Below are 20,303 nucleotides of genomic sequence, written 5' to 3'. Positions count from 1 at the left end.
AAATTACCAAAATGTTGTTATAAAATAACAAAATTATAAAATAAAAGTAATTTACGAAATAAAAATACTTAAAGGAGTGCATTTGGAGTCCATATTGAAATCTGAACTGGTGATGGGAAGATAATTGAAAAAAACCTTTTGTAAGATGAAAGAATATCAGTTGCGGAGAACGGAGGAAGTAATCTTTTGCGTTGCAGCGGTGGTGATTACATTGCAATTTTGGATGTAAACTTTTGAAAAACTAAACTGATAAATTAATTGTAGCTATTTCATGAATTCGTTTGAATTAATAAAGAGTTTTGTTTTTCATGAAAACCATATTTCAATACAGCATTTCCATTTTCCAAACAAGACATGAAAATTTCATGCCAAGGGGTTGGTGAAAATGACATGCCAAAGCATTGGTTAAAATGAAATGTCAAAGCATGGGTAAAAATGACGTGTCAAAGCATTGGTGAAAATGACATGTCAAATCATTGGTGGAAATGACATGCTTAGGATCCAGAAAAGAACGTCATCTTTTGGGGTCCACGCTCATATAAAATTCATCGATGAAGATGCTAAAAAGATGACATGCTAGATCACTTGCACCCATGATTGAATGTCATCTTTGGCATCGAACATTTTGCTGGGTTATGTTGTAAAAAATGCATTTATTTTCAAAAAAAATAATTAGCATTTATGTTCTAAAAATTACTAAAGTCAAAATTCAACAAGCTGTCAGTTTGTTTCAGTTGTCCAAAACAATAAATTGAAGATTCAACATTACCATTATCCCCTGCAATACTTCTTTCAACTTGAAAATATTATACTGCATTTCAGCTACAGATAGAAGATTTATCAAAAAGCGTTAATGAAATTTTTCAATAGAAAAGAAAGAAAGAGTTAATACCGGGAATCTATTTGATTTATTTTTAGCAAGAAATAGAGCCATAATATCTGATCTTAATGATATAATTATGTCAGTAACTTTGGCTAAAATCGGACTTCTAAATCCAGCCATTTTGGATGCCGTGGAGATTGTGACTTATCGAGTTGAATGGTTATTCTACCGCAGATATTTTAGGAGTTTCTAATATTAAAGTAATACAAATAGATAATGTAATTTTCTTTTTTATTAAATATCCTAAACCTAAGTCAACATGTAAGAAGCTGAACATTTTTCCAGTTGCCCACAACAATGCAATCGTTCACCTTGAGGATTCAACTGTTGCCGTTTGCAGACATTTTACAATGGCCGTTAAACAGTGTGGCGTAACCACGCCCACGCCCTTCAACATCATCGTCTAGTGCTTTACAACTCATTTCTGGTAACGCAGTGATGTGCCGCTCTACATTTAACAACGCAGCACCTATAGTCGAACTTGATGATGGCTGTCGTCAATGTCGTCAATGACCAAACTGCTGTAATAGAAGGAGAAATGGCATTGATGGTGAATGGGACATATCTAATACTGTTTAAGGTTGAAGTTAAAATCAACGGTACCATTTACAAAAACAGGAATGGTTCGATATTGTTAATTTCTGAAGTATTTAATGTTTGACACATCTGTGTGGTGTTAGCAGTTCGAACTGAGACACAAACATGGAACGTTGGCAAAATAAAGTTGCTGTTGTGACCGGAGCTAGTTCGGGTATTGGAATTGCTATCGCCAAAGATTTCGTTAAGGCAGGCTTACAAGTTATCGGCCTGGCAAGGCGTAAAGACTTAATAGAAAATATACGAAATGATTTACCAGCTGATAAACGTTCCCATCTCACAGCCATGTACTGTGATGTTTGCAACATAGAGAGCGTCAATCAAGTCTTTGATACGATTATTAAAGAATTTGGTGGAATCGATATTTTGATAAATAATGCTGGCTGTTTAAAAGAAGGACAATTGTGTACAATGGACCCGGGGGTTATACAGACAGTTTTAAATACCAATGTCATGGGTATTGTGGCATGCACCCAACACGCATTCAAATCAATGCGAGAACGTAATTTCAATGGTCATATTATAAATGTAAATTGTATTGCTGGACATGCCGTATTGCCAGGAATTCCGCAACAGCTACCCACCACAAATATATATTCACCTACTAAGTATGCAGTTACTGCTATGACAGAAATATATCGTCAAGAACTTCGAGAACTGCGATCAAAAATTAAAATATCGGTAAGTTGTTTTTTTTTTTTTGTTTTGTTGAGGAATTTAAGAAATAATTGAAATTTTGTTTGGAACTAGGTACAAACAAAGAAATTAAAGAATTTAATATTTCAAACTCTTTTATAATATCCTTTTTTATTTTACAGAGTATTAGCCCCGGTTTTGTTGACACCGATATCGTATTCGATGGTCTTCGTAAAACTCTCGATGAATGCATGCTTAGACCTGAAGATGTCTCGAATGCCGTTATGTTTATGATCTCAACACCACCCCATGTTCAAATTCATGACATGATTATTAAACCTATGGGAGAAATTGTTCAGTAAAGTCAATCCAAAAGGTCAATTAAAAAATAAATTTTAATAAAAATATACCTACATAAATTTTTATATGAGAAGAAATTTTATATTGAAGAATAGGTTAAACGAAAAAGTTTCTTAGTGATGATGGTACGGCTATGAAATGTGATGGAGATGTTTGTCAAAGAGATATATTTTATTCTATATATTCTATAAAATGCATATTTTATATATAAATGATTTCATAGCGGCTGCTACCATTGTATGGGGGCTATACAAAAAAGTGGACTTACAAATACTGACAAATTTTGAAGAATGCACCTTACCTACTGAGATCTTAAAATGTGATTTTCTGCCAATTCGGTTCGAAAAGACATTAAAGAAGGTAGCGTCGTTATACAAATATCGATATATCGAAACGTGGATCTATATTGATTATTTTTGTAAGAAGATTTTCTACTCGCATAAAGCGCTATATTTGAATTTTTAGTAAAATCGGTGGTGGTACCGTTATAGTGGATCTATACCCTCGAAGTCCGAGCTAATATTTTAAGCGATAATAGTTTGGGAGCTCCTCAATATATATGTAGTTTGTTTAAAAACGAATTACTAAAAATATTCAAAGTGTCTACTAAAAACATCTGATTTTTTGTGCAGGCAAGCGAGGTTACGTGTGCCACCGTGGTGCAATGGCACGCTAACGGTCGTGGGTTCGATTCCCCTGTCAGTCAACATCAAACACTTTTCAACGGTGGCAAAATCCACCTCAGTAATGTTGGCGACATTTTCTGAGTATTTCAGCCTTGTACAACTTCTCTACAAGTGGTGTCTTATAGTACGTTTAGACTTATAAATCGACTTGATTTCAAATGTTAATTCCATAGTATATACATATGTACGTCAAATAAATCGTAGTTTTAAATCCACTGGATTTTATTGACGTATATTGTATGGGATTGATAGTTTAAATCATAGTATAAGTTCATAGTCTAGCAGGCGTTTTAAACACGCCGTTCGGACTCGGCGATAAACAGTAGGTCCCATATCATTGAGCTAATATGAATCGGGGTGCACTCATTGATATGAGAGAAGTCTCCCCTGTCCCTCCTGGGATGTGTGTGGAACAATTATAAGCGAGGTTACGTTTGAAATGAATATTTATACCCTCATCATTTATGCTAAATATACACTTTCATACGGGCAAAATGTACCTCATCGAAATAATGGTTTTAGACCCTTAAGTATGTTTGGACGAAATCCGTTTCAGACAATTTGGAGTTGATTTAGCCATGTCCGCCTGTCTGTCTGGCTGGCTGGCTGGAGCGAACGATAACTCTTGAACGGATCAACCGATTCAGTCCAAAATATAGCTTATGTAATATTTTGTCCAAACTTAGTTTAAGTTCGTAGAAGGGTTATATCAGTCTACTCCGTTCGGTACCTCCCCCACAAAAGTTCGAAAATGTTCGGAAAATTTGTGCGCAGTTAAACTCTTGAAGGGAGTGACCGATTTGGCCCAACGTTTGCACATCGTGAAATTTCTACCAAACTTAGATGAGGTTCCAATATGGACTCAATCGGTCCACGCCTTCGGGAACCTCCCACACAAAAATTCGGAAAAGTTCAGTTTAGGACCTGCTCTCGAATCTCGTTTTGATTTTTGTTGTAGCATCTTGTATTTACGGCCCCCCATACGGCGGTACAAGTTTCATCAGGGGCAAAACCCTACTTCCTGAGAAAATAGCCTGAACGGTTCAAAAAACCCCTATGACACAGTGTGTAGTTGTTGGAGCGCAGCATAACTCTCCGACGGATCTGCCGATTCTGTCCAACATTTGGCCTTCGCAATATTTTGTGCAAACTTAGTTTAAGTTCGAAGATACGCCATACCGGTCTACCCCTTTAGGTACCTCCTCCACAAAAGTTCAAAAATGTTCGGAAAAGTGTGCGTATGACAACTCTTGAAGGGAGTGACCGATTTAGTCTTCACTTTTCACATCCTAATATATCTGCCAAGTATAGATCAGGTTCGAATATGGACTATATTTGTCCACTCCTTCGGGTACCTCCCAATCACTTTGAGTTTTGTTGAAGCAACTTCCATTCACTGACCTACTTACGATGGTACAATTTTTTCAGGGGCAAGTAAATACTTTCTGAGAAAATATCCCGAAAGTTGTAAAAATCCCTATGACACCATGTGTAGTGGTATATCTCTGCCGGCAAAGCCGACTGATACTTTTTTACTTGTTAGTAAAAAGTTTGGCTCGATTGCCGGTGTTTATTTGTGGTTAACGATATTACCTTTTTTAATTAATGTACAACGGGGGCACCGTGGTGCAATTGTTAGCACGTCCGCCTTGCACTCAGAAGGTCTGCGGTTCGAATCCCAGGCCAAGCAACAACAAATTTTCAACGGTGGCAAAATTCCTCCTTAGTAATACTGGCGACATTTCCTGAGTATTTAAGCCATGAAAAACTTCTCTACAAGTGGTGTCGTAAGACACGCCGTTCGGACTCGGCAATAAAAAGTAGGTCCCACATCATTGAGCCAATATGAATCGGCGTGCACTCATTGATATGAGGGAAGTCTCCCTTGTCCCTTCGGGGATGTTGTGGGAACATATGTATGTATGTATGTACAACGATATGTACGCGAAGCTCATTCTAAATTTCAAAGTTCTGGCTCTACCGGTTCGCCAAATTCAAACGGTACCATATTTAATACCTTTTAGTACTTTTCGTACCGTTCCCGTACGAATTTGCAAAAACCCAGCCTTATCTTACATCTTCGGACCAAGACTGACGATCGCCCAAAATTTCAAAATTCTAGCTTCAGCCGTTTCGTCTGGTTGTTGATGAATCATAAAGTCAATCAATCAGTCGTCAGTCAGTCAATAACTTTACTCTTTTATTAATATAGATGTAAGGGAACGAAAAAATGGAAAAACGTCAAACTCGAACAAATGTCAAAGTCGGCATACCAGCCAATTAGAAGCCGACAACCACGTTACTTTTTTTACTTACTTAATTAGCTGGCCCATTACAAAAAATGTTTCCATAAGCAGAACTAAGAAAAGATCTCTAATTCTCACCGTTTGTTGCTTCGCTTTTTGGAATATCGCGTCATTCCATTTCCTTTTCCACTTGTTTGCTCCATCGAAGCCTTGGCCTGCCAGTTCTACGTCTACCGCCATGTGACCCGTATTTATACGCATTTTTAGCGGGCTTATCAACGCTCATTCTTATGATATGGCCTAGCCAACGCAATCGCTGCATCTCGATACGTTTATCTACACCGATCGTTGTATAGCAGATACAGCTTGTGGTTCATACGACGTCGTTATTCACCGTCAACGCAGGTTGGTCAGTAGACTTTTCGAAGAAATTTTCTCTCAAACACACCAAGCACTGCCTTATCTGCTTGCACAAGTACCCAGGCTTCGGAACCATACATTAGGACGGCTAGTATCAGTGTTTTGTAAAGTGTTACTTTTGTTTGGCGGGATGTGGCTATGTTTTTAAACTGCTTACTTAAGCCAAAGTAGTCAAAGTGGCCAATACAATTTTTCTCTTTATTTCACAACCGATGTTGTGCTTGGTCTTCTCGCCGTTTACCGCCAGACCCACTTTCGCAGATTCTCCTTCGACCTTCATAAAGGTATCGGTTACTTCTTTTACTGATCGTCCCATGATGTCTATATCATCAGCCACTTCTTGTGCCACTTCTTTTGACGTTTGCCTCTCGTATAACCTTCTCTAGCAGGATGTTGAAAAGATCACACGAAAGGCTGTCTCCTTGCCTGAAACCTCTTTTGGTACAAAACTCTTCGGAGAGTTTCTTTCCTATTTTAACTGAAGATCTTGTGTCAGAGTCATTTTACAAAGCCGAATGAGCTTTGCGGGGATACCAAATTGAGACATTGCTTGGAATACCTTTGAACATAGCGGGCTGTCGAAGGCTGCTTTATAATCGCCAAAAAGGTGGTAGGTGTCGATCTGCATCTCTTGGGTCTTCTCCAGGATTTGGCGCAGGGTAAATATCTGGTCAATGGTGGACTTGCCAGGTCTAAAGCCGCATTGGTATGGTCCAATTATTTCGTTGACCATGGGCTTTAATCGTTCGCACAATATCCCTGACACTATCTTGTAGGCGATAGGGAGAAGACTTATGCCCCTATTGTTGGAGCATAAAGTCTTATCTCCTTTCTTATGGACGGGACACAGGAAGCTCAGGTTCCAATCGTCGGGTACGCGTTCTTACTGCCAGATGGAGCTAACTAGCTGATGCATACACCTTATCAGCGTGTCGCCTCCGGTTTTAAGCAGCTCGGCTGGTAGGCCATCAGCTCCTGCTGCCTTATTATTCTTCAGCCGGTTTATTGCTGTCTTTACCTCATCTTGGCCGGGTGGTATGCATTCAATACCATCTTCTTGGATTGGATCTGTGGTATCTTCGTCTACTTCGCTACTATTGGATACCAACAGTTTGGAAAAATGCTCTTTCCATATCCTTAGCACACTATATGTATCAGTTACCAGATTACCTTGCTGATCTCTACAGGAGAATGTGCCAGTTCCAAAGCCATCAGTTTGATGTTTCACTCTTTGGTAGAATTTTCGGACTTCATTCTGTCTCCTGTACATCTCGATTTGTTCACACTCCCGCTTTTCCATCTCTCTCTTTTTCCTGCGGAAAAGACGTTTCTCCTCTCTTCTTTTCTCCCGATACCTCTCTCGTGCGCTACGCGTTGCTACTGATTGTAAAGTAGCCCTATATGCCGCATTTTTCTCTTCGGTAGCAGCACGACACTCCTGGTCATACCATGGATTCATTGATGGAGGTCTCTGGTATCCAACTACTGATTTTGCGGTTGTTTGCATGGAGTGGGCAATTTTTTGCCATTGTCCTGATATGTTATTTGGACGAGGAGTGCTTTGATTAAGCAGTTGGGCCAGTTGAGTGGAATATGCTGTGGCTATCTGTTGTGATTGCAGCTTACCGATGTCTTACTTTCGTGTTGTGTCTGATTGTACTTTGTTTGCTACGTTTAACCGGGTGCGTACCTTTTCTGCAACAAGGTAGTGGTCCGAATCAATGCGACAGCCAGGTGCCCTTATGAATATCGAGATGCTTAAATCTGGTACTGCTAACTATCATGTTTCTTGCAGCCTCATACCATTGTCAGATGTTTCACAGTGGAGACTGAATTTCCCGACTGTTGGGCCAAATATATTCTCCTTTCCAATTTTGGCATTAAAATCGCCTAGTATAATTTTAATGTCATGGGCAGGGCAACGGTCATAAGTTTCTTCTAAGCGCTCGTAAAAAATATCTTTGGTCTGTTCGTCCTTGTCTTCAGTGGGAGCATGAGCGCAAATAAAGCTGATGTTGAATTTTGAGAATTTCGCGTTTAATCGAATTGTAGCGAGTCTTTCATTCACTGGGGGTAAAGCTGGAGACCAGATGATTTAACCTCCGACCAACTACAAATCCGCAACCAAACTCATGCTTTGTGTCATGGCAGCTATAATGCAGTGCGTCACCTTTAGGTGTTGTTGTGACGCCTTTCCCGTTCCATCGTATTTCCTGTATGGCAGTAATGTCGGCCTTGTACTTTTCAAGTACGTCTGCCAATGCGAAGACTGCACCTTCTCTATAAAGAGTTCGAACATTCCAGGTACAGATTCGCAGATCATGGTCCCTAAAACGTTTAGGGGGGTCGTCAACTTTTGAGGGATTTGTTTTTCTTTTCTTTCGTTTTTTCATAGTAGGCTGTTTTTCTAGGGGAGGGTTACTAACCCGACGCCCAAACCCAAGTTTTTAACGTTCTTATGGGTGAACGCGCGGCACATGTTAGCTCTCTACCTTTAACGGGTATTGAAGGCAGTTCCCCAGGTGACACCACGGGGAGGTCAGTGTCCACTTGAGATGAAAGAGGGACCAAGGTAAATCCTGGGCTTTGCCATGTTAAAGCCGGTCGGGACCGTTGCTTGGTATCTTCCATCCCCTACGTCACCCAAATACCACTTTACTATTCACCGATACCACCCGTGACACATCTAGCACGTGGTTTGTCAGGCGTGTCAGTTTTGTCACTTTTTCCAGTGTCGCATGCGTGACAAGTGTGACATGCGTGACAAGTGTGACCTGCGTGATATGCGTTACAAGCGTGACAAGTTTGACATGCGTAACAAACCTGAAGTCGAGGTACTTGACCATGCGACAAGGATCAGATTTTGATATACCTCCTATATATATTTTCGGCCAATTTTACGTATTGGCCCATATTACATCCTTTCTGTAGTTAAATTTTGACCGGTATCGGATAGATATCCCGCTTTTTTTTCTTACAAGTTTCCTTTAATAATGAGTGTCAGATAAATTAAAACGAGCTTTGTGTTCCTTTTAAAAATTAAAATGCGCCCGAGAGTATACTTCACCAAAAAGAAGATAAATTTGAGAACAAATTCAAATCAACCAGATTTAAGTAAATTTTATGTATACAGACTTTTTTACTTGATATTGTCATATTTTTACAAAATGCAACATTTATTTTAAATTGCAGATGTAACAACAAATCTCTAATAATGCGAACTTTATTCCCTACTTTTCTTAAAGTAAGGTATATTCTTTCTTACAAGTTTTATTCTTTCTTACAAGTTTGCTCTAAGTCCCAATTTACATTAGGCGAGTTTACTTGCGGCAATTGTCAGTTTGTAGGTGAGAGAGGGTGCTGAGAGGCAAAGGGTTACCATATGCCTCACCTCTCTCTCCTACAAAATGACAATTGCCGCAAGTAAACTCGCCTAATGTAAATTGGGACTAAGGGATTATCCGAGTTGTGCAGACTAAAAATCTAATTTTTCATATTTTTTTTCAACGAAACTACCAATAGTTTTAAGTCGTTCTTTCTTTCATCTGAAAGAGCACATCTTATACTACATTTGAAATTTTTGTTGTTGAAAAATATTGCATAGTTTTGTGGTAAATGGCTACCTGCGTAACCCTTTTTATGTAAAAGCGTTTTGCGGTGCCAAATATAGCTCGTAAACGGTTGGGCTGATCTTGGTATATTTTTGTGGGCGTTTTAAGAACCTAGTAATCTTGTCTTTAACGAAAATAAAATTTTAAAAAATCGATTTAAAAAAATTGTGAGCTGTCAAAGTCGAAATTTCGATTTAACGAAAAAATGTACCGTTTTTTGTCCAAAAATCGGGCAAATTTTTTTTAAAAAAATATCTGTCTCGCTTAAATACAAGCTTTTTATGTACATAATAAGCTCACCATACCATATAAAGATCGTTTATTAATTAATTGGTTTAATCGAGCTAACATGGCCTAAGGAGTTTTGTATTGAAAAATGAATTCTAGCGAAATACCACACACTCATTCATTACGCTACGATCGTTTCGCCTGGTGGTTTAAGCCTGGCTCATCAGGCGTATTTGAATGTTAATGGCTAGAAGACAAAGGCTGCTTTTGATAACTTCTTTTTATACAAACATTTTTACAAATTTGTAATTATGAAGTATTTATTGAAGTATTTTTCTTTATCAAGTCACCCTAGTGTCTTGTCTAGGAATCATTTTCTCAATACATTCACATGTACATACAATCGAAGGCGGGTTTCTTTTCATGAATTGTAATGTCTTCAGTTTCTGAAGTTTTTTGTTGATATCATGTCGACTAGTTTGTTGATATGATAGATTGGCAGTGGCTTATCGTTTTCAAGCTATCGTTGTCACCGACTTCAAAAATGCCATTTCGAGAAACACGCGTTTAATTTTTTTATCCTACATTCAAATCACAATAAATTGTTCTCTTTCAATGCTCATATCTCAGGCAATTTTGCTCCGATCGAGTTGAATTTTTTGCGGCATACTCTATACTACTTGTACTTCAAAATAAGCCAATAACACTTTTTTCGATTTTTTGAAAGTGACAAGTAGAGGTAAACCCTTACCCTGCGTTTACAAATGACAGGACAGTTGAGTTCATGTATTGATTATCAAAATCCCACAACTTGCCTCTGTGACGTAGGCGTCCCGACAACTGCAAAAACAGTTGTAAAATATTGAATGAAAATCGTCGATTTCTTTTTGTTATCCGATCACATATTTTGTTTTTGTTCATTTTCTTTTGTTTTCAACACATTTCAATTATTGTCTCACTTATTTTTACAAAAATGTCAAAAATTTGTTAACCCTACTGTCACTGAAAAAATGATGGGCAGCTGGGAGACAAACGACAAATGTATGTATGTGTTAGTAAATCAGAGTTGTATTTGAAGACAAACTGTCTGGTGTAAACGCCTAGTTAACTTTGTGTTCCTTTGCGTGTGCGTTCAAAAATACAAAAACCAAGGCCTACAGAAGGTCGGCCATTCAGAGTTCTGTAAACAACTTTTGACAACAAACATACCCAGCAAAAAAGTTTGGAAGTAGTGCAAAGCAGAGTTATGATTTCAATACATCTTTTGATGCAGTCCACACGGAGTTATTTTTATCTGAACACAAGAAAGAGTGCCTAAAATTTAAGTTGAGAAGTGTATACAACATCATTTACCGCACCGAGATAGAAGCCAGGCTCAAACTGAAGGCGTTACAAGACAGACCCAAAATAGTAACCACGCGAATTGACAGGAGAATGTTTAAGGAAATTGACGAAAGAATCCCAAAACAGAACCAGAAAATTGATTTTTTTTAATTAAAAATGATTTTGAAATAAGTGTGTCACATGAAAAGTCAGAAAAGTGCTACATAATAACAAGCACTCATCACGATTGACTAGGTAAAAACCATTGCCCTCCCAGCACAATATATAGAAACTATTCAGGCTTGTTACAGACAACTTTGCACGCCATCTTTAGTATCGGCATGTCGTTATATTTTCTGATGAGACTAAAATTATGCGAAAACCCCTTTACAGCCATGGAAAACAAAAATTTAATACATACCGTAAAGTTCTGAAAACTGTTACTTAAGGTATGGGTTTGTATACCAAGCAATGACATAGGAGGTTTATTTAGATCAGGCATGACCAAAAAGTGAACGGAGAAAATGTGAATGTATTCAAAATATTGGCAACTTATAACAGTGTGTTAGTAAGTTTGTATTCACGCGAGCTATAAAACAATAACAAATCACAACATTTGTTCTCTTTTGTACGCTCTTTCTGTGCATTCGGGTCGTGTGCGTGTAAATTGCCGAAAATCATCGGCACCGCCGTGCCAAAAGTGATCATGCTTGATTTAGATGTTTCAAAACATGATTTAACCAAAAGCGTCAAGAAATTTAGGCCCGTTGGCCCTAAAAATTCAAACAAATTGCAATATACATAAGTACTAAAGGCCTGCGTACATAAGCTGCTCTGCCTGATTGCCTTGCTTTCCTGCTTCATTTTTGACATAATAAAAATAAAAGAATAAAGAAGGCCGAGGAAATTTCGAACTGGGTTGCCCTTTTCTTTTTTATTCTTTTATCAGAAGTAAGCAAGGTAAGCAGGTAAGGCAGCTTATGTACGCAGGCCTTTACAGCGTGTTTTTGTAAAAAGTTTTTGCCCATCCGTTTGTCAATTTCATGGACGAAGACACAATTTGGTTTTCATAGCGATTGACGTTTGTATTCGTGTGACAAACAAATGAAAGCTTTTTATTTTCGTAATTTTTTTGGTTTTCGTAACAAAATCAGACGAACGAATATGTCAAAATTAAACGAATGGAAAATACCCATCGTTTTGAATGAAAATTAAATAATTTAAGTAACAAATGGCACAAAACACACGAAAACTGGAAGGGAATGCAATTTTATTTATTTCCATAGAAGCACACGCGTATATGTACATCCGTTTCTTCATATTATCACAATTATTTTTGGGCAAATTTGATTACATTTTTTTCTTACTTTTTGTTTGTCATCTGTTTATCGGGGTTGCCATCAAGTAACACATTTTACGTGCAGATGCCAATGCAAAATTCACAAAATAAGTATCATGGAAACCCTGAAATATAAAACTTTTCTGATATAGACGAAAGCTTTTAGATAAAAACGAATGGTTCGTAAAATTTTACAAGAACCAAATTTTGAACGTATACGTTTTAGTACGAACGGTTCGTGTGACAGGCAAGCATTTTTACAAAAACACGCTGTAACAAGACAACGCCCCTACGCATAAATCTAATTTATGTAAGACTTGGTTGTTATACAACTGTAACAAAGTCATTTACACTCCGTTCCAATGTCTAGATATTAACCCCATCGAAATTCATGGGTACACCTGAAGGAAAAAGTCGGGAATAGGCCGCCCACTAACCTGGGGGACTAAATAAAATGTAATAAAGAAAAATGTCAAAAATGCCATTGGAATATAACATTACGAAACTAAAGGTGCGAACAGAATGAGAAATTCACGCTTATCCAAACCTAAATTTGTGTAAAAGAATAAAGAAATGCAGGATCGAATTTTAATTAGGTAGTACCTGGCCTTTATTCATTTACATAAAAGTGAGCGTGAAACAAGCAACAAAAGTCATTGTGTTTCTACCTTTATTTATTAAATTCAGATACAAGCTGTTTTTGATGCCAAAGGTGGGCATGCAAAATATTGGAACCAACTTTTCGAAAAATACCGTAAAAGACTGAAAAGTTGTGAATTTTGCAATTCTTTAGTTGACAGTGCAAATAATGAGTTGTTTTCATTTTTGTTAAATTTAAGAAAATGTTTAGTGAAATTTAGCTGCTTTTTTATTTTATTATATTAATAAACATCTGTAAGAATTATACTTAAAAAAAAAAAAAAAAAACAAGTAAAAAAGTATCCGTCGGCTTTGCCGACAGAGATATACCCTCAGCCTGTGTATATTGAAACAATTTTTTTCCAAAATACGTATGTATCAAGATCTATTTAACAGGTCACGTAAGTAGCACAACAACAACTCTATTTTGGCCGAAAATTCTTCAATATGTCAAAATGTTTGTTTACGTTTTCATACAATTTATTCACAATAACAAAATATTTGACAGATTGAAACCAATCAGCTGGCCGTTTTACGCCACCTTATAATTTCATCATGGTATGTATTTAGGGGGTTGGGCGTTTGAACAGACAAAAATGTTGATTAGGATTAAAGATCAAAAGTTTTGCGGAGGAGATACTAAAAGGAATGGATCGACATTGACCGTTATGGAAGTGGATCTCCAGCCACAACATATGGTGCCATAGGGGGTTTTTACACTCTTCGGGCTCTTTGCTCAAGAAGTATGGACTTGCCCCTAAAAAAACATTTACCATCGTAAATGAGGCAGCGAATACAAGTTGCTTCAACAAAAAACAAAGTGATTCGGAATCAGGTCTTTATGTGAACTTAAGTCCAATTTACATATGCACATTAAATGATTTCGTTATACGAAATCCTAGAATCAAATGAAGTGTATTTACATCTGTTTTTTTGCGTCATTTGCTTACGCACACAATCGCACATACACACTTATACAATAACACAAACACACGCACACAATATATTCCCAGCAAACCAATCGTACCGACATCTTAACGAAATCGGAACAAAATTCGGACGATACGTCCGATGTCTGATCCGAAATCGTAACGATATCTTAACGAAAGTTGTATGAAGTGGTTGACATAATTTCGGAACGAAATGTCGGAGAGACATCGTATCGATTTCGATCCGATTTCGTAACGAAATCTAAAGAAAATCCTTGGGAAATTCGGAAAGGAAATTTCTTCCCAACATTCGTTCCGAAATCTGAACGAAATCGGTACAAAATCTGAACTATTTCCGCTCTGAAAATTCGTTTAGAAATCGGGACGAAATCTGAACGACGTTGCTTCCGAAATTGTTCAGACGTGTCGGACATCCGACATTTGGTTTGCTGGGTTTATTCAGAGAAATAGGAATTTCACAACACAAATGTGTATCAAATAACTTAAATTAATTCTAAAAACAAAAAACATAATTTTTGCAAGTTTTTTAAACATTTATTTTCATTTTTGTCATCGTTTGAGTATTTTTGTTTTTCTACAACACACACAAACAAACAAAGACATCATAAAACAGTTGTATTTTTTGGTAGTTTATGACAAAAAAACTGGGCTGTTTATAATAGTTTCGTGCGTTGTTTAGAATAAATGACGCAGCTATCGTCATTTATTTTTATACCCTCAGCCTTTAGGCTATGAAGGGTATATACACTTTCATACGGGCAAAATGTGCCTCATCGAAATAATGGTTTTAGACCCCAAGTATGTTTGGACGAAATGTGTTTCAGACAATTTGGAGTCGATTGAGCAATGTCCGTCCGTCTGTCTGTCTGTCTGGCTGGCTGGAGCGCACGATAACTCTCGAACGGATGAACCGATTCGGTTCAAATTTTGGCTTTTGTAATATTTTGCCCAAACTTAGTTTAAGTTCGAAGATGAGCTATATCGGTCCACTCCTTCCGGTACCTCCCCCACAAAAGTTCGGAAATGTTCGGAAAATTTGTGCGCACGATAACTCTTGAAGGACGTAACCGATTTGGTCCATACTTTGCCCATCGTGGAGCGTGTACCAGACTTAGATCAGGTTTTAATATGGACTCAATCGGTCCACTCCGTCGGGTACCTCCCACACAAAAATTTGGAAAAGTTCAGTTTAGGACCATCTCTCGAATCGCTTTGATTTTTGCTTTAGCTACTTGTATTCACTGCCCTCCATACGACGGTATAAGTTTCATCAGGGGCAAGTCCATACTTCCTGAGAAAATAGCCTGAAAGTTGCAAAAAACCCCTATGACACCGTGTGAGGAGGTTGGAGGGCAAAATAACTCTCGAACAGGTCTGCCGATTCGGTCCAAAGTTTGGCCTTAGTAATATTTTGTCCAAACATAGCTTAAGTTCGAAGATAAGCCATATCGGTCCACTCCTTCAGGTACCTCCCCCACAAAAGTTCAAAAATGTTCGGAAAAATTGTGCGTACGATAACTCTTGAAGAGAGTGGCCGAATTGAACCATACTTTACACATCCTAATATATCTACCAGATATAGGTCAGGTTCAAATATGGACTATATTTGTCCACTCCATCCGGTACCTCCCACACAAAATTTCGGATACATGTTCACTTTAAGACCTGCTTTCGAATCACTTTGATTTTTGTTGAAGCAACTTGCATTCGCTGCCTCAATTGCGATGGTAAAAGTTGTTTCAGGGGCAAGTCCATACTTCTTGAGCAAACAGCCCGAAGGGTGTAAAAACCCCCTATGGCACCATATGTAGTGGTTGGAGATCCACTTCCATAATGGTCAATGTCGATCCATTCCTTTTTGTATCTCCTCCGCAAAACGTTTGATCTTTAATCATAATCAACATTTTTGTCGGTTCAAACGCCCAAAATTTTTAAAACCCCCAAAATACATACGTTTTTTGGGAAAAAAAGTTTCAATATATTCAGGCTGAGGGTATATCTCTGTCGGCAAAGCCGACTGATACTTTTTTACTTGTTGTATGGTAAATGACGCAAAATGTTGCCTGTTTTAGCAAATAAATGACGAAACAGCTCCATATGACGAAAAAGTTGCTAATGTAAATTGGACATTATCCGAAATTTTGTGTGGGACGTACCGGATGGAGTGGACAAGTATAGTCCATATTTGAACCTGATCTATATCTGGTAGATATATTAGGATTCGGCCACTCCCTTCAAGAGTTACCGTATGAACAATTTTTCCCAAAATTATTGAACTTTTGTGGGGGAGGTACCTGAAGAAGTGGACCGATATGGCTTATCTTCAAACTTAAACTATGTTTGGACAAAATATTACTAAGGCCATATTTTGGACCGAATCGGCAAATCCGTTCGGGAGTTCTCTTGCGCTCCAACCACCTCACACGGTGTCATAGGAGTTTTTTTAACTCTCATGCTATTTTCTCAGGAAGTATGGACTTGCCCCTGATGAAACTTGTACCGTCGTATGGAGGGCAGTGAATACGAGTTGCTAAAAAAAATCAAAACGATTCGAGAGATGACCCTAAACTGAACTTTTCCGAAATTTTATGTGGGAGATACCCGAAGGAGTGGACCTATTGAGACCATATTAAAACCTCATATTCCTCTGGTAGAAAGTATACGCTATACAAAGTATGGACCAAATCGGTCACTCCCTTCACCAGTTATCATGCGCACAAACTTTCCGAACATTTTCGAACTTTTGTGGGAGAGGTACCGGAAGGAGTAGACCGATGTAGCTCATCTTCGAACTTAAACTAAGTTTGGGAAAAATATTACGAAAGCCAAAATTTGAACCGAATCGGTTCATCCGTTCGAGAGTTATCGTGCGCTCCAGCCAGCAGGACAGACAGGCGGACGGACATGGCTAGATCGACTCCAAATAGTCTGAAACACATTTCGTCCAAACATACTTGGGGTCTAAAACCATTATTTCGATGAGGCACATTTTCATCGTATCAAAGTGTATATACCATGGAAAACTACCAGGTAGTGGTATCACACCAGCTGATCGAATATGAAAAGTCAAATCCCCTTATAAAAAAAATATTTTTGTTGTAATTTCCCCAACAACATAAAGAAAGTTTTGACATAACATATTCAAAATTTTACGATGCCACTACCTGGGTAATTGTGCCATGGTATATACCATGGCAGAACTACCAGGTAGTGGTATCACACCAGCTGATCGAATATAAAAAGTCAAATCCCTTTATAAACAAATTATTTTTGTTGTAATTTCCCCAACAACATAAAGAAAGTTTTAACATAACATATTCAAAATTTTACGATGCCACTACCTGGGTAATTGTGCCATGGTATATACCCTCCTTAGCCTAAAGGCTGAGGGTATAAATATTAAAAATTATATTTTTTATACCAATAAAATTTTGTAATAATTTTGGTTTTGCAATAATTAAGTTGACTAACTGTACATGTATTTCAAATTGAAATACATGTATTTTGTTTTTTTTTTTTTTAACGCACACTCAACACGCAGAGTTATAGGTTTTGCCCTATAATTTTACGAACCATTCGTTTATATCTAACTAACTAGGCGTTTACACAAGACAGTTTGTCTCCAAATACAACTCTGATTTACTAACACATACATACATTTGTCGTTTGTCTCCCAGCTGCCCATCATTTTTTCAGTGACAGTAGGGTTAACAAATTTTTGACATTTTTGTAAAAAAGAAGTGAAACGATAATTGAAATGTGTTGAAAATAAAAGCATATGATCAAAAACAAAATATGGGAACGGAAAACAAAAATAAATCGATAATTTTCATTCATAATTTTACAACTGTTTTTGCAGTTGTCGGGACGCCTACGTCACAAAGGCAAGTTTTGGGTTTTTGACAATCAATACATGAACTGAACTGTCCTGTCATGTGTAAACGCAGGGTAAGCGTTACACCAGACCATGGTGTAATAAGAAGGTGTTAAGGGGTGAGTACATAAGCTGCCTTGCCTGCTTACCTTGCTTGCTTCTGATAAAATAATAAAAAAGAAAAGGGCAACCCAGTTCGAAATTTGCTCGGCGTTCTTTATTCTTTTATTTTTATTATGTCAGAAATGAAGCAGGAAAGCAAGGCAATCGGGCAAGGCAGCTTATTTACGCAGGCCTTTACATCAAACCATACCAAACGTCAAATTTGGTCACAATAATGTATTACTGTGAATTGCTTGTTTACTTTTTGTATGTGATTTTATTCACAATAATGCATTTTGACAACTGATGTGATAACCAGCTGTATTACAGCCTGTACCTGTATTATTGTGCCATGCACCAGACAGTTCGTCTTCAAATACAACTCTGATTTACTAACACATATGGTCTGTTCCTTTACTTTTGAAAATGGTAAAACCGGCAAAAGTAGCAAAAGTTGTGAACTGATCTCATATGAATTGTATGGTGTCAGAAGTAAAGGAACGCTTTTCGAGTAAAAAGTGGTAGAACTTGAAGATTCTTGCACGTAAAGGAACAGAGCTATACATACATTTGTCATAAAATGCATAATGACCGCAAACATTTTATAGTTTTATGGTACTGATTTTCCCGTTGCAATACTTTTATTGTCACCACCCAATTGTGGTTAATTCTTATTTTTGACCGTATTTGTCATAAATCGCAAATAACCTTTGCATATTTTGACGGAATATTGTTGTAAAGACCTATAGCAAGAGACTTGCACAAAAGACCGTATAGTTTTTACATAATTTGTTGCCATAAACGAACAATTATTATGAAATTTTCTACAATTTTGGTTTTTGCAATACATTTGTTGCCTAACGGTATGTGAACGAAAAACAAAAAGAAATCGATGATTTTCATTCATAATTTTACAACTGTTTGTGCAGTTGTCGGGACGCCTACGTCACCCAGGCAAGTTTTGGTTTTTGACAATCACTATATGAACTCAACTGTCCTGTCATGTGTAAACGCAGGGTTAAATCTTTCGTCTATTTCGAAAAAGCTTTTATGTTTCAGGGTTTCCGGAAGGCTTATTTTGTGAATTTTGCATCTGCATTTGTACGTAATATGTGTTGCTTGATGGCAACCAGGAAAACAGATGACAAACAACAAAGAAGACAAAAATGTAAACAAAACATACATATATGAAGAATCGGCGGTACTTCTTCTTCTGTGCTTCTGTGAAAATAAGTAAAATGACATTCCCCACCAGTTTTCGTGCCTTTTGTGTCATTACTCAAATAATTCAGTTTTCATTTAAAGTCCCGGTCCACACTAGAGTGATTTCATTGAAAAATTTGCATGAAATTATGCGTCTCTAGGTCCCGGTCCACACTAGCGTGAATTTCATTAAAAAATTTCATGAAATTAGGCGTTCTTAAATCGAATTCCCCACTACAGCAATTTTATGATTTTACTCTACTATGGACGTCGATCTAGAGACGCATAATTTCATATCAAAATTTCAGTGAAATTACTGTAGTGTGGCCCGGGACTAGATCGACTTCCATAGTAGAGTAAAATCATAAAATTGCTGTACCGGGAAATTCGATTTAAGAACGCCTAATTTCATTTAAAATTCTTTAATGACATTCACGCTAGTGTGGACCGGGTCAAAACGATGGGTCTTTTCCATTCGTTTATTTCTGACGTATTCGTTTATCTGATTTTGTTACGAGAACCAAAAAATTACGAAAATGAAAAGCTTTCATTTGTTTGTCATACGAATACAAACGTCAATTGCTATGAAAACCAAATTGTGTTTTCGTTCATGAAATCGACGAACGAATGGGCAAAAACTTTTTACAAAAACAGGCTGTTACTAGACTTTTACTGCTATACCTAATTAACGACGGGACGTACACAAATATTTCACCTTTCTACCACAATAACGCTCTCTGAGCGTCCGTATTACCCAAATACGTTGAGTCCAAAATCACATTTAAAACACAAAATCCGCGACCAAAACTTATTTAAATGTTTTCATTCGTAAAACAAATAATTTTCCTTTACAACGAATTGTATTTCATGTTTTGTTGGGCTTTTGTTTTTAAAATACAAAACACTCACACATACAAACAATTGGCCTGTTCCCGTACTTTAAAAGTGGTAAAAGTCGTAAAAGTCGTAAACGATTTTCATATAAATTTTGTGTACGGTGGTAAAAATTGTAAAAACTTTTTAGTTCTGGAACAGAGCTAATAACGTTCTGTCAATGTTAAATATTTCAACTTACAAAAAGCATACGCTCGACGTTTTTCGGTTGTTCTCATAAGAATACATGTGTTCTACTTTTTCCACCACACACGCCCTGGGTATACGGACGTATATAGGTATGGGCCTAACCCCCATTATTATAAGCCTTCT

General features: G+C 37.4%; 1 protein-coding gene across 1 annotated transcript; it reads left to right on the top strand.

The window, feature by feature from the left end:
* The first annotated feature begins 1,527 nt into the window (after positions 1–1,527).
* LOC141402981 (farnesol dehydrogenase-like) lies at positions 1,528–2,478 on the top strand. Its single transcript, XM_073985110.1, has 2 exons — positions 1,528–2,161; positions 2,299–2,478. The coding sequence occupies exons 1-2, from the start codon at positions 1,586–1,588 to the stop codon at positions 2,476–2,478; spliced, it is 756 nt and encodes a 251-aa protein (XP_073841211.1). The 5' UTR covers positions 1,528–1,585.
* The last annotated feature ends 17,825 nt before the right edge of the window (positions 2,479–20,303 follow it).

Source organism: Musca autumnalis, unplaced genomic scaffold (genome assembly GCF_047663935.1).
Source record: "Musca autumnalis isolate F117 unplaced genomic scaffold, ASM4766393v1 scaffold_4, whole genome shotgun sequence".
NCBI lineage: Eukaryota > Metazoa > Arthropoda > Insecta > Diptera > Muscidae > Musca > Musca autumnalis.
Note: the sequence above shows the minus strand (reverse complement) of the source record. Positions and strands in the feature narration are given on the sequence as shown.

Bases quoted from the DNA above. Each gene is read 5' to 3' on its own strand.
- LOC141402981 (XM_073985110.1), top strand. From the start codon at position 1,586: ATGGAACGTTGGCAAAATAAAGTTGCTGTTGTGACCGGAGCTAGTTCG. The intron at 2,162-2,298 runs GTAAGTTGTTTT...TTTATTTTACAG, and splicing joins GATCAAAAATTAAAATATCG to AGTATTAGCCCCGGTTTTGT.